The 15672-nt window shown below is 31.8% G+C and overlaps 1 protein-coding gene across 2 annotated transcripts in view; it reads left to right on the forward strand.

Moving 5' to 3' along the window:
• DMXL1 (Dmx like 1) overlaps positions 1-15672 on the forward strand; it is a 121779-nt gene that overhangs the window by 17455 nt on the left and 88652 nt on the right. For both annotated transcript variants that reach the window (XM_011358269.2, XM_011358270.2), the window contains exons 3-7: positions 1211-1282; positions 4022-4100; positions 8482-8614; positions 12460-12526; positions 13807-13985. In XM_011358269.2, the coding sequence (XP_011356571.1) occupies positions 1211-1282; positions 4022-4100; positions 8482-8614; positions 12460-12526; positions 13807-13985 (530 nt within the window). The remainder of the gene's footprint in view (positions 1-1210; positions 1283-4021; positions 4101-8481; positions 8615-12459; positions 12527-13806; positions 13986-15672) is intronic.

Raw genomic sequence — 15672 nt, forward strand, 5'->3', positions numbered from 1 at the left:
ATCTAATCCCCTTTACCCACTTCACTCTCCCTCTACTCCCCTATATTTGACTCCCTTTACCCCTTCTACCTCCCCCTCCTCCCCCATCCCACTAGTAACCACTACTCTATAGTCCTCTGGTAACCACTAGTCTGTAGTCCATGTCCATGAGTCTCTGTTTGTTTGTCCTGTTCATTTGTTGCTTTTAGGTTTATGTCCCACATATAAAGTGATATCTTGTGATTTTCAACTTTTTCTGTCTGGCTTATTTCGCTTAGCATGATTATTTCGAGGTCCATCCATGTTGTCACATCTAGTAAAGAAGGGATAAGGAATGAAGATATAGCATACATATGGAAAAAAAAAACCTTTCAATGGATATTTTTAAGTATTCTGGGGAGTTCTTAGGATGTAGAAATTATCTGCACTGACGGAGTGTTTAGTTTGGGCCTTTAAAGTGTTGGTAAATGTTGAGGTTGCTTTTTTTCTATATGTATGCTATATCTTTATTTCTTAGCCCCTCTTCACTAGATTATATATTCTTATCTTTATCTGTGATTCATTCATTCATTCTTTCTCAATCTATCTATCTGTCATCCATCCATCCATCCAATTGTCGATATTTCAATATTCATTTGTGACTCACTCAAGCTTTAGTAATAGCTACCTTATAGAACAGAGCTATGAAAGGGTTATTCTCCATTCATCTAAAGAGTAAATTTTAAACATGAAAAAAACATACCCCTTAGACAATTTGCAAAGCAATAAATAAGTTTTATTTTTAAAAAAATTAAATAGACACTCACAGAATTGTGAATTTTGAGGACAGATAACCCAAAAACTGATTTTTAGTCATGTCAAATGCCATACTTGAGAAGAAATACATCAATATAGTCTTCTGTGAGAAAGAAAGAACATTTACTATGCATCTTATAGACCATGATATACTAGATATTTTACAAATATTATTTCAGTTCCCAAAATAATTCTGTTAGGATGTTAGGTAGATAAACTAAGTTCAAAGAGATTAACTTGTTAGTTACACAGTAAGTTATAGTATGTACTGGGATTCTGATCCAGATATGATGGTCTCTAAAACTTGACATTTTCAACTATTGGTACATGAAATTGTATGTGTGGGCATATTTTAAGTTATACTATTATTTCTTTTGCTCTTTTGATTCATGTTAACATATCCTTAAGTTTTCTTTCTTTTTTTTCTTTTTAAAAGATTGCAGCATCCTATGGAAATGTTATCTCTGTTTTTGAACCTGTTAACCTACCAAAGGAAAAGAAAAATTTGGTCAGTAATTTATCATTTTCCTTTCAGGAATTGAAATGAGTATTAAAAGATGTTTTTATGAGTGCAAAATCGGTGTGAGCATCAAATAAATATGCATAAATTATATAAGTAAAGATAAATGTTAAATGCCACTTTCATGTTAAAAATATATTTAAATCTTTCATCGAAATAGAATTAAATTGTGCTGCTGAATTGTCTTGAATATTTTTTTTTTTCTTTTATGTAAGTATTTAAAGAATCAACAACTTTAAGTTTGGCAGTTACTTTATTGCTAATGCAAACACCATTGTCCAGTCATATGTGGCACTTAATTCTTCGTTTTTATTGTCCACTTTCATATAGTTTTTCTTTTTTTTTTTTTTTAATGTATTTTGTTCTTAATATTACATGTTTTAATTACAGAGTCTGAACATACCTCCAGGACTTATTTTCTTGCACATATTATATCATGTAAATATCATGTAATATAATTGTTAATGGACCAGTGAATTTTTTTTTTTTTTAATAAAGAAAGTATATTCAGGAATAGTTCTGAAACAATACTTTATAAATATTGAGATTATGTAGTATATTTCTTAGGTGCTTTAATGCTTTTTAAAATATGATAGACTGGTTATTTTACCTATCTTTAATGAAGATTAAACTAGTGATTTAAACCATATAAAAGAAGATCAGCATAGTATGGTCCAAAGAATATTTATTAGTAGTCAGCCTTTTAGCTGACTTTAGCAAGGAGCCCTATGAAACTCTGCTCAATTCTGAAATTGAATACTATCTATTCATTCTTCATGGGATATTGTAAGGACAAGATGATGTCAGGGACTATGTTAAATGTAAAGAATTAAACTGTTTTAATAATAGATATACCTTTATGTCTTTTAATAGTTTTCATTTTATTCTCACTTAGCTCATTGGTATCTTACAAATTCCCTTTTAGTTTATTTTTTATATAAATAAGGCAGCAGAGGCCCCTAAATAAATAAGTAATCTGATCAATGAAACAGAACTAAGTGTAAAAACCAGCTATATTGGTTTCTAGGTGTGAGCATTCTTTTCTCTACCCTGTGTTAATGAAAAATATTTTCTCTTGGGTTAATTGGAATCCGTTTTTAAATTTCATGGAAGGAGAGTCCACAATTCTTTCCTGATTTTTATTTGTGTTTATATATTACCTAATGAAACCAATTAGAAGCTTTTATAGCCTTATGAATTAGTAATTAACCAAACTAAAAACAAATTTTAAAGGTGGTTGCTCCCCCCAGAACAATATGTTTCAAATAATATTCAAAAAATATTTGTTGAACGAAATAACTCACTTCTAAAAAATCTGTATGTTAAAATGCCTTATTAGTAAGAGTAGAATTGAGATTTTCAGTTTTTTCTTGTTTGCTCTTATGCTAATGATAATTGCTTAATAGAACAATGTCATAAACTCAAGAAGAGACTGGTTTATTGGTAGGCAACACTGACTTTGCAGAGAGGGTAAAAAAAAGCTTGATGAATAAGGAAAATTGGATTAAACGGAAAAATCATAGACTTGGAAGGTGTACAAAATCTATAATGAGAGAATATAGTCTCAATCTTTAGATCCTCATAAAAAAGACATTCATTCCATTTCTTTGTACATTCTGGAGTATTCTTTTAAGGCAATGATTCTTAATGAGATATATACTTCAGAATCACTAGTTGATACATGTGTCCAGATTTTGCCCTGGGGTTTTCTAAATCTGTAGATATGGAGTTATGCCTAGGCACTTATATGTCTGTTTCTAGAGAGGGTTCTGATGTGCACTGTGATTGAGAGCCATTCCTATAAGATAGTGTTTCATAAAAGCATATTCTACAGGCCAACTGTATCAAAATCATCTGGGGTGTTGGTTTAAAGTGCAAATGCCTGTGCCCCATCCTGGACCTTTTGAACCTGAATCTTTGAACATGGGTCTCGGAAATTTGAATTTTAAATAAACATTTCAGACTATTCTTGTACTAAAGTATGAGAACCACTACATTAAGAAAGTATTTATGGGTCTCAGTCTATTAGAGGTTAGTGACATCAGTTTAGTAGGCCACAACCTGAATTTAAAAGAAAATGAAATAGAAAATTTTAAAACACATCACATATAATAAGGTAAATTACTTATGATTGCATTTATGTATATATTATGTATATTCCAGGTCATAGTGCAATATATTTCTTACTGGTTTTGAAGTAAAAAAGTTGAAAAAATATTGCTTTAAGGAATGAAAAGACCTTAAATTGTACATTATAATGGAAGTGTTACCTTTCTTATTCTGAATTTTCATACATACCATATGCTCTTGGGTGAGGATGAAACATTAAAAGAAAAAAGCCTCAAATAGAAGACACACAGACACATTTAAAATTAAACCTTTGTAACAATAATAATAAGTAATAATTATTTTAAAAGTCTGAGGTTAATAAGTATGTTGTCCAAGGTGGCATATACTTATTAGTTGTTTAAATATACTAAAGACAGACTTTTGGACTTCCTGAATGGATATTCTCTCACTGTCTCCTCCATCACATATTCCTTATTATTTTTTTTTTTTTTTGACAGAATTGAACATTTCGTTCTTAAAAATGACTGCATGGTCAGTTATACCAAACAAACAAACAAATTGCATGTGTTAATGAGAATAAGCATGACTTATATACATTTGACAGAGAAAAGATGCCAATAATATTGGATAAATAACTTTTTTTTTTTTTAATTTTAGGAATTATATAGTCAGTGGCAGAAAAGTGGTCAATTTTTTCTGGAATCAATAGCACACAATATAACTTGGGATCCCGCAGGTAAGAACAGAAGCAGGGTTAACTGAAATGAAATCACTTGCCTAGGCTATTGCTTCCATTAGTTTCATGTATTTCAATTCTGCTTTGTGCGAGCTTGTGGGAACACAAAAGTAAGTAAAACAGATTGTGCTCCTTTAGAGCTCCTACTGAAATGAAGACATACATGCACTGGGATAGTGTCCAGCTATGGTAAGAATACCTGTTGTTTTGGAAAGGCAACATTAATTCCATCTGGAGAACTTTTAAGGGGAGCCTTTTGACCTGAGCATAGATAGATTTTAACAATGAGAGCGGAGATAGATGGAGAGAAAAAGAAGTGAATTCTAACAAGAGTCATGTATGTATGTATCAGTTATCTATTTCTGCTTTTAAAAACCATCCCAAAGCCATTTTTACCAGTCTACCACAGTGAGCAAAGGCACAAAGAAAGTGTAACGTAAATTCTAATAATGGTTAATACTTCATTGAAGCTGGAATGAGTCTAGTGATGAGGAGATAAGATTGCAGCATATTATAGAAGGCCTTTGCAGTCATGCTAAGTGTTTTTTTTTTTTATGCTAAGTGTTTTGAATTTAATTCTTCTTAATTGTTTAGAAAGTATTACAGATTTTTGAAAGTGGCTAGTGACAAGTGGTTTATAAGATTTTCTGGTAGCATTTGAGTTAGGAAGATCAGAGATAAGAGGAATAGGAGGATAAATATTACATTATTTATAATTATAATTTCCTTTGGAAAGTATGCCTTCGCAAGAGTCTGAATGAGAAATAAGAACTTGTTTCAGTGCCTTTAACATAGTAGGTACTCAATTAATATTGAATGAATAATAAAAGAATTACATGGATATGAGATACATTTAGGCAATAGAATTGACATTACTTGACAACTGATTTCACATTACTTTAAGGATTCTATGACCATAGGAAGAGTGATATGTAGGAGTTAGAGTAGAACATAGGTTTTGTTTGGCCGTGTGGAATTTGAGATGCTTGTATATCATATAGCAGCAATATGCAATAGATAGAAATTTTAATCTAGAATATAAGAAAGAAGTTATCTTTGGGACCTAGACCTAGAAGTTTAGCTAGGTAAGATAGTTTCAATTTTAATATAGTAGATGAAATATAATAGTTTAAATTTTAATATAGTAGATGCTGAGGACAAAATGTTAATTTAGAACACAAATTTCAGAACTTTTAGAAATTATTATAGAGGGTGAAAAAGATTGAGATTATCTGTTTCTTCTCATAAGATTGTTGGATTGATGCTTATGCTGGTAACCCACATGTATATTTTTATGATGCATTGAAAAGAGGTCAGACCTGAGTTCAAATTTGGCATTTAGTACAGCACTTTGTATATAACTCTACTGTTTTTAGGGTGACTTATGTCCCAGTTTATGCCTGTTGTCCTCATATGATTATTAATGTGTTACTTTCTGCTCTCACAAGTGTTCCTATTTGGATGATTAATTATATGGTTACTTTATTATAGCACTACAATTTATTGTAATTATTTGTTTAGAATTTTTTTTATTAAATAAGGGCTGAAATTCAATTTTATTTAGTATTTATCTTTAGGTTCGTGTCATATATTAAGCTCTCAATAAATGTTCAGATATTTGACTATAGGTTTTGTGGTCATAAACAGATTATTTAACAGACTAAGAATGGTCAACCCACTTCTAAATTAAGATATCTATTTCACAAGATATTTTTTTAATGATGAGATATGGCAGTATATATGAAAGTACTTGGTAAATGATAGAAATATTTTTAGCAAGTGAACTGGCTACTTGAATTGTCATATTAATTACTGCAATAAAAATTTTATTTGAATTGAGTGATATTTCTTTAGTAATGACATAGTAGTTGCTTGGAATTTTTGTGCCTGTGTTCTGTCAGTACTAATGCTTCAGAGGATAGTATTAATGTTACATGCCTCTAAAATCATGATTACAGAGTAGTATTGAAAGATACTTATTTTCTTAACATATCTAGTAGTGAATTGATAGCAGCTCAGTATTGTTATATTATTAACTGCGATTGAGTTAAAATTTACATAAAAGTTTACTTTTTTGTTATCGAAAAGTTTAAAATTTAGTATTTGGTTGAAGAATAAATTATTACTGTAATAAATATTTGGGAACTATTAGTATATTATTACTTAGGCAATTGAACTTTATATTATTTGTAAAAGGATTTTAAATATTTTAAGTGAAATATTAGTATTTTGGTTTTGATCAATGTTTACATATTTATATGCCAGCTATTGGGATATAATTTTTTTTCAGATGGTGTTAGTAAACTGGCTATAGCACTTTTATGTTATCTCCAAACCCATATTGCATCTTGCTTATTATCTATTTTATACTTTGTACTTTTTTTTCTTTTTTAATATCCATACCTCTATCTTTTGTGTTCATATGAATATATTAGACCATACCTTACCTACTATTGTTTCATTCCATACTTGGGATTATTTTGTATTTTGTATTAAATTCTTAATCCTTCACGGGATAATTTTATTTTCAGTTCATGTTAAAGAAAAGAAAACTTGTAATAACCAAACTCATAGATCAGAGAACAGATTGGTGGTTGCCAGAGACAGAGAGTGAGGAGTGGGCGGTATAGATGATAGTGGTCAAAAGGTACAAACTTCCAGTTATAAAATAAATAGGTCCAGGGGACAAAATGTACAGCATAGCGACTATAGTTAATGATACTATATTTGAAAGTTGCTAAGAGAATAGATCTTCAAAGTTATCATAAGGAAAAAAATGTTAACCATGTGAGGTAATAGATGTTAGCTAGATTTATTGTGGCGGTCACTTTTCAATATATTCAAATATTGAATTATTAGGTTGTACACTTAAAACTAATATGATACTATATGTCAATTATATCTCAAAGAAAGAAAAGAAAACTTGTGTCTGTTGGTAAGCTAAACAGTGAAATAATGATCATATTTACATGGAATGTCTCATGAGTACTTTCTGGGTTGTTTTTATGTAAGACTTTCTACCTAGCTGCTATTTATTAAATTCCTGCTAAGTGCCTAGCCTGTGCTAAATACATCATACATATTATAGCTAATACTTACCACAACACTGCAAATTTTTAATTTTATAAATGAGAAAAGAGAGGCTCAGGTTGCCCAAATAAATATACATAGCTAATTAAATGATTTATTTGGGATTTAGACACAGGGATTTCTGATGTAAAGTTTGCATTTTGCCATAGGCCCACTTTCCTTTAGAAATAAAATGATCTTTCCAGAGAGACATCAATCCATAGTCCTTAATTTCCAAGGCAAATGCTTTATTTATTGTCAGCTTTTAACCAAAATTTTATCTTTTATCTTCTTTGGATGATAGCACAGTTTTCTACTCAGTTACCACATCATAAAGTTACCACACCTTGAAACCTCTCATATGTCCCTGGTTTTTAGTTGGTGTCAAGTCTTAAAATTTTTGCTTTTCAAAATGGCTTTCAAATCTTTCATTTTTACTTTAATATTTGATTCAGACCCTCATGATTTCCTGTCTATATTGTTATAGTCAGTTAACCAAGTTTCTCTGTCTTATGTTTTTTCTAATTTTGTCTGTCTCTAGAGTTAGTTTCTAAAAAGAATCTTTACACTTCTTTGTGAACTAGAATCTTTGAAAGTATGGTGAAAATTATGGAATATCTCTTTAGAAAAATGCATATTCTATACATATAATTTTGCATATCTTATTGAAGGGAGGTTCACGCCTCTTCAAGTCTTTCTGTTGACACTCTCCCCCAGTTGAGACCACTTACTCTAAAATAAAGATCCACTAATGTAGGCCCCCTTCCCCCGCTTAAAAATTTGTAACTTCTAACTACCTATAACAAACTCCAAACTCATTATGAATGTCAAAAATGTTTCATAATCTGACCTCAGAATTTTTCCAACCTTATTTATTTTTCCAGGTCTACTGTGCACCTTATTCCTTAATCATGCCAGATTACAAGGCATTTTTGAGGATATATTTGAACGCACATACTTTCATGCCTCTGTTTATAATATTTCTCTACTGGAATGTGAACTCATCATGAAAAATAACAGTGCTTTGTCATCGTATCCCCCATGCCTAGCACAGTGCCTGGTACAAAGAAGATGCTTATTAAATGTTTGCTGAATGAGAGATTGTAAAATCTTTTTTCTTTTTTCCCCAAGATTCTTCAACAAAATTAAAATACAGCTTTATTCTCTCCCTTCCCCCAAATCTCTTTTCGTTATTTGGCTTTTTTTAGAAGTTGTTTTATCTTTATAGTATTGTATGAAACTATTGAGTAGGTAACTTAACTCACTAATTACATACCTAAATAATAAATGGTGAATAATATATATTTTTTAGGCAATCGCCTTTTAACTGGTTCTAGCTGTTTGCAACTCTGGTCCAGTGCTGACTTGGAGAAGCCAACTGAAGATGAAACTCAAGATAAAACAGATCTTAACTTTGGGGGTTGGAGATGCATTTGGCATTGCAAGTAAGCAATTAATTAGGAGATTTAATTGACAAACCTGTTCTGTGTGATTTTATTGTATTATAAATGCCTTTTATTTTGTAAAGCTACATTAACATAAAAAGTATTGGTTTTTTAATTTTGTGGCATGCCTTTTCTTACATACAGAAGATTCACCATTTCCCATCTATAATTTTTTTAAATTGTTGACTAAAATAGCTACAAAGAAACATAAGAAATGTGTAAGGCCTATGTTGAAGATCATTAAATAGAACTTTACTAAATTATACAAAAGAAGAAAGAGAAACCTTTCATGCTTTTGAATGAAAGTTTTGCTATTGCGAAGAAGTATATTCTTCCCAAATTAATGTATATATTGAGCATACTTCTTGTCAGAATTGCACTGGAATTTCTACTTTTGAACATAGTTCTAAACTTCATTAAAATGACAAATGTAGGAAAATTCTGAAAGATAAAAAAGAACAAAGACATACAATATAGGAAAATGAATTCTAAAGCTATAGCTGAGCAAGCAGTTTGTTGTTGATATAAGAAAAGATAGATTAGGGTCCATCGGGCAGGGGACAGACTTGCTAGCTGTGTGGAAGAGAAAATGAAGTTAGAGTCTGTTTCATTCCTGGCACCAAAATAAATGTCAAAGGAAGGAAAAATTGAATTTCTGTGCAGTGAAACAAATATTAGAAGAAAATATAGGTGAATTTTTATATTTTTAGAGCTACAATGTCCAGTATGGTAGCAACTAGCCACATATCACTGTAGAGCACTTGAAATGCTGCTAGTCTGAATTGAGATGTGCTGTAAGTGTAAGATACATACTGGATTTCAAAACTTAACACAAAAGAATGTAAAATATCTTATTAATATTTTTATTGATATCTTGATATGTTAGCTTAAATAAAATATTAATTTCACCTGTTTTTACCTTTTTAAGTGTGGCTGCTAGGAAATTTAAAATTACATATTTGGGTAATATTTGTTATTTATATTTTATCGCCATCAGATGAAAAGTTAGGGAAAGACTTTAAGTATGTCACTAAAACTAGAAACTAAAAGGAAAAGAAAAAATTAATAGTTTTGACTATATCTATAAGAAATTTCTGTAAATCAAAAAGACCATAAGGAAAAGAAACAAAAACTTGAGAGAAGTATTCACAATTTTGAGTTAATGTCTTTTAAAAAAGGAGATCTTAAAAATTAATTAGAAAAACAAATATTCTCATTAGTGAACAAAAATGGCCAATAAAGAGAACCATTTTAAATGGTAGTATGGATGAAAAGTAAGCATTGGATTGACCTCACTCGAAATCCAGAAGAGGATGAATAATGTCAATTACTAGTGAGTGTGTGGAGAAACAGAAACAGGTACTCCTATATACTGTAAATAAGAGAGTGCAATTGGTATTATCTTTCTAGAGAGCATTTTGGAAGTACGAATTACCAGGCATAATTTTTTTCATATCTTATAATAGCAATTTTAAGTTTTATTCATTCAACAACTATTTATTGAGTGCTTATTATGTTCCAGGCAGTGGTAAAGTGCTTGGAATAAAGCAATGGATAGATTAAGGAAGATAGGCCATAAGCCAGTGAACTTGTATGACAGGATGTTAAATGCCATTCTCGCTGAGTCAGTTTTATAGGAAGCAGTAATAAGATATATGTCAGATACTAAATTGACCAGACCTTCTACGAATAGAATTTACAGGGATTTCAAATGAATTGGTTCCAGGTATTCTGTACCCCTCAGCTAGATCATGGGTATTAAAAAGGGTTAAAGTGTGGAGAAAGAATAGGATTTTGCAAAGATAGTTTCTTAGAGCCATCCATGGTTTTGTTTTGGAGTCTTTTCATGTAAAGTTGGACAGAGGGGAGCAGCAAAGTTTTATATTGCCTTCACTGCAGATCCACTAAGGGACTTCCATGGGTTAAACTGAGAATTTGAAATGTGTTTCATTGATATGGGAGATGTAAAGAACCTTAAGTTAAATCAAGATCAGAGTATACAGTAATAACTTTGATTAGACATATTAATAATTTACTTGAGATGGTTTGTTATTTAAGTAAGCAGAAAAGCCATGAAACTAAGAAACTATGCAAAGTTTCAATTTAGGATCAGCTGAAGATCACACTAACTGAACTTAAGTAATAGGTCTCTATAACTTAGTAAGTGTAGGCAAAAATTTAAAACACTGGTTATACATGTTAGATGAAGATCAGTAAGTATGATAGAGAAAAAGTAAGTAGCATAAAAAGAAGAGTAGAGGTGATGTTTGAGTGTAGACTTGAGGAAAGTGAGATAGTAAGCCATGTGTGCATAGTTGTGGGAGAAGAATATTGTATGCAGAGAGAATATGAAGTGCAAAGACTCTGAGGTAAGAGTGTGCTTAGCTTATCACTGGAGTGAAGTGAACAAGGTGAGGAGTGATAGGAGAAATGATCAGAGTCAGGAGTCAGCTTATAGATATTGTGAGGCTTTCGCCTTTTATTCTGAGTTAGGAAGCTGTTGGGGTTTTGAGCAGAGGGTGTGTTGAGATCTGATTGCCTTTTATTTTTTATTTTATTTTTTATTGCCTTTTAAAAGGTCTGCTTTAGCTGCTGTTTTGAGAAAAGACTTTAGGTGGGACAAGGTCACAATCATGGAGACCAGGCATTTTTAATAATTTGTCTTGAGGATATCTTTAGGATTATCCAGATGCATAAAAATGTATGTGCAAGAATGTTCATCGCACCCCCCCACCTTTTTTTGTAGCAGCGAAATTGAGAAAACAGCAGCAAATTACTAAATTATTTTAAATCATTGCATATATGTGCAATAGAATACCATAAGCCAATAAAATAATCTAAACGCATTGATATACATAAGTGTTCATAACATATATTTAAATAAATAAATGTTACAAAGCAAATTGTAACTATGACCTTAGTTTCTATCCCCTCCTCTCCTATACCCTCCCATAGAAAGTAGATGGAAAAAGAATGGAGAGAGGAGCCTGGGAATTCTGTGTATTAAAATGTTAAGACTAGTTTTACCTGGGAATCATGGTATTGGCAAAACTATAGATAATTTAATTTTCTTTTTACCCATCTGTATCAATATTATCTATTATTTATTTATTACATTTGATATTAGGGAAAAAGTTCTTTTATTCGAAATGGACTATGGCAGAATTTGTTTTTGGCCTGCTTTACAAATGAATTTAAGATGAATCTATCTAAGCATGAACTTGGGTAAAAAAAAAAAGGAAAGCAAAGATAGTGAAAGGTGTCTTGAGATCAGCATATATGGGCAACCAGAAGGGAAGGCAGTGAAGAGAAGTGTGCCAAAGCTCCTTGGAGAAAAAAAAAGGCAAGTGTTCACCAAGTATATAAGTGAAGTTGGCAAGCGGAGTCCATAATTGTCATTAGCCCACACATAATCTTTGGTAAGTCAGATGCAACCAACCTTAAGGTGGAATTCATTTTAAAATATTGGTTTGTCCATGAAAATATATGTTGGAGTACAGATATCTGTGGCTCTGGAAATTAGATTTCCATATTAAAAAATAAAACCATTCTTTCTTCACATTCTAAGGGAGTGAGAGCTATGACTCTTGTCTTAAAGCTGACAAGTCATTCCTCACATAATTCTAATGCATGGATATTTTTACATAAAAATTATTTCTATATTTAAAGTTTTATGTTTTAAAATTTATTTTGTATTTATAAGTATACTTAACAGTGAGTATGAAACTTGGGTTATCAAAAAGTTTTATTTGAAGAAATTGTTGAATATAGTTTAGCAAAGTCATATTACATTCTCATTTATGTGAATTTCCTTGGAAATTATTCCTTATCTGTTTAATTTACAGAACTGCCTCCCAAATTCATTTAATGAAGTTTTCACCAGATGGAGAATTTTTTGCCACTGCTGGGAAGGTAATTTGTTAAAATGCTATTGTCAGATTGCGTTTGTGGTTTATTTTGAAACTTCAAAAACATTAACCGGGTTTATTCTTTTATTTATTTAAGTTGAAAATATGTTCTGTTAAAAATGTTAAATAGCAAAAAGTGGCACAATATTATTGTGTTATAAAGCAGCATGGTATAATTGAAGCAACATTCACTTAAAGGTAACCTGGGCCTAAATCTGCCTTTACCAACTTTTTGATATGTAGTTAATCTCTGAGCCTTGGTTTTCTCATGTGTAAACTGAGGATAATAACACCTATCTCATAGGTCATTCATCATAGGATTTAGACAGTGTATGTAAAGTGATTGGTATGTAAAAGATACATAAAATGTCTCACATGTAATGTACTGTCAATAAACTTATTGCTACTATTTATATTTAAAATATATTAATATATTAGGCTATATTTAAGATATAAGAATTTACAGACTTTCTAGAAGGACGTTTGTAACCATTTTCTTTGTTAATTTCAGAAGTGTATTTCCTTGAAATTATTTTAATTTATTGGTTCAGAGAGTAGTTAATGCACAACTAATAGTTTGAAGTTACTGTTCTAATGGTTCAAAGTTGTCTTCGGATTAAGAATGTGGAACACCCTAAATCTTCAGTGAGGTTTTTTAGGAGCGAAGTGGCACTGTTTATTCTGATTGACTTTACAGGTGGGAATACAATTCTAGCTTAAAAGCAAAACCTGGAACATTTTAGTCTTCCTTGTTCTTCTCTTCCCAAATTAGGAGATGCAATTTTGATTGTACTTAGATTATTTTGTATAGCAGTAGTAGTTCACTGCTTATTATTATCTTCAGCATTTTCTTTGAACATTTATATAATTCATGAAAACTGTTGTTTTAAAAAATTAGCAGTCTTTTTTTTTTTTTTTTTAAAGTCTGCTAGCGGGAATACTTTATCTGATGTTTGGGAAAAAAGGACCCTTAACTTCATCTTTCGGTCTTTTCTGAATGACTCCATTTTCTGTAGTATATGATAACTAGAATTTTCCTTGGACCAACTCTTGCAAAATACACGCATTCACACACCTTAATTCTCAAAGTGCAATTAAGGAGTGCTAATAGAAAAGTATCAGAATCAGAGATTTTCTTCTCACTTCCTCAATGTTCAACCCGCTCTCCTTTCCCTAAATTTCTGTAATTGGGGAGAAAAATCTTACTTTTACTATTTGACTTAATCTTTAATTCTGATGTGGATGTTTTTCTGTTTTTGTTTTTGTCTTTTTTTTCTCTTTTAGGATGACTGCCTTTTAAAGGTATGGTATAATGTAGAAAACTGGCGGACAGCTGTTACCTCTCCAGATAAAAATTCAGAAAAACAATCCCAAGGAGAAATTGACTTTTCTTTTGTATATCTCGCCCATCCTCGAGCTGTAAATGGATTTTCCTGGCGTAAAACAAGCAAATATATGCCTAGGTCAGTGGATTAGTAATTTTTCCCATGTATTAATAGAATATCATTTTTGTGACTTTGACTGCTTTTCCTGTTTTGAGACTCCATAGCTATAGGACTGTTATTTATGAAAATTCAAGTAATATTAGATAGTCCCTGGCTGGCAAACCTCTGGCCACAGGTCAACTACGATTGACACCAAAGAGGAGAGCCATATGAAAGGAATATTTGCTTTCTATCAGATATCTTTAATTGACAGAGTTGTCCATCTTTTTCTTCTCTGTTATGTATCCAGTTCTTTTATCCCTTAATCATTCTCCCTATGGCCATTTATATGGACTTTTTCACATTTCAATCCCTCATCTTGTACCTTCTATGTGTATCTCCTCTGGTTAAACAAACGAACAAAAAACCCAACTTTTTTGGAAGGGCATACCTTGAGGCCTCAAACATTTCTTTAATTATACCTAGCATCTTTGAGGAAAAGACAGTGGGTTAATACATTATGATGCTCTAAACTAGGTATTAGTTTAACCTACACATGTATGTACAGGTACACCTGTTAGTCCTTCCTTTCTTTCCTGTAGTACTTGCAACACTTGATATACCATTGAATTTTTGCCTATGCTTAGTAAGTTATAGAGACCTATTACTAAGTATAGGTAGAAATCCCTTTTTGTTTCACAGGCCATTTTCAATTTGGCTACACTACGGAGCAATACAGTTTCTCCTTTACTCTTTTGTTACCTGAGATATCCCAGCTGATGTATGATAGTGTACCTGGATCATTTGTTGACTTCAGTTTTGTTTTTCAAAGGATATCTAGTTTTTTGTTTTTTGTTTTTTTTTTTTAAGTTTTTTTAGAGCATTTTAAAGTTCACAGCAAAATTGAGGGGAAGGTACAGAGATTTCCCATATACCCCTTGCTCTCACACATGCATAGTCTCTTCCAATATCAACATCCCCATTTGTTAGAATTTATGAACCTACATCAACACATTATTATCACCTAAATTCCATAGTTTATATTACAGTTAACTCTTAGTGTTGTACATTCTATGGGTTTGGATAAATGGATAATAACATGTATCCATAATTACAACTAGAGTTTTTTGAGCTAATTTTTAGTGTAGTAGTTACTATTCTTCCTAGCCCAGCTTTCCAATATAGGAAAGCATAGGAGTAGGACACTCTGGGAACAGTAATGGTTCTGTTGTTAGGAGGATATATCAGAGTCTTTCAGAGTTAAAGGAGAGTAGTATAGACCAGCAGTCTGCAACCTTTTTGGCATCAGGGACCAACCAGTTCTCCTATGAGAATCTAATGCTTGATGATCTGAGGTGGAGCTGAGGCAGTGATGCTAGTGCTGGGGAGTGGCTGCAAATGCAGATGAAACTTCTCTTGCTCACCTGCCGCTCATCTCCTGCTCTGCGGCCCTGCTCTGCGGCCCCGTTCCTAACAGGCCATGTAACAGGCCATGGACCTGTACTGGTCTGTGGCCTGGGGATTGGGGACCCCCGTATATAGATAACCTGTACTGTTAGCAGAGGCACCCTCACCTCAGCTTCACTTTGAGAATTATTGCTCTAGTACCTCTGGGACCATATAAAAATGTGTTTAGAATAGAATGAGCTGTGACGTATATTAACTCTCCTTTTAAGAGTTGTAAATGACCCCAATAAAAATAGCTGTCATCACAAACTGAATCTTT

Source organism: Pteropus vampyrus, unplaced genomic scaffold (assembly GCF_000151845.1).
Source record: "Pteropus vampyrus isolate Shadow unplaced genomic scaffold, Pvam_2.0 Scaffold39, whole genome shotgun sequence".
In the NCBI taxonomy this organism is placed as follows: domain Eukaryota; kingdom Metazoa; phylum Chordata; class Mammalia; order Chiroptera; family Pteropodidae; genus Pteropus; species Pteropus vampyrus.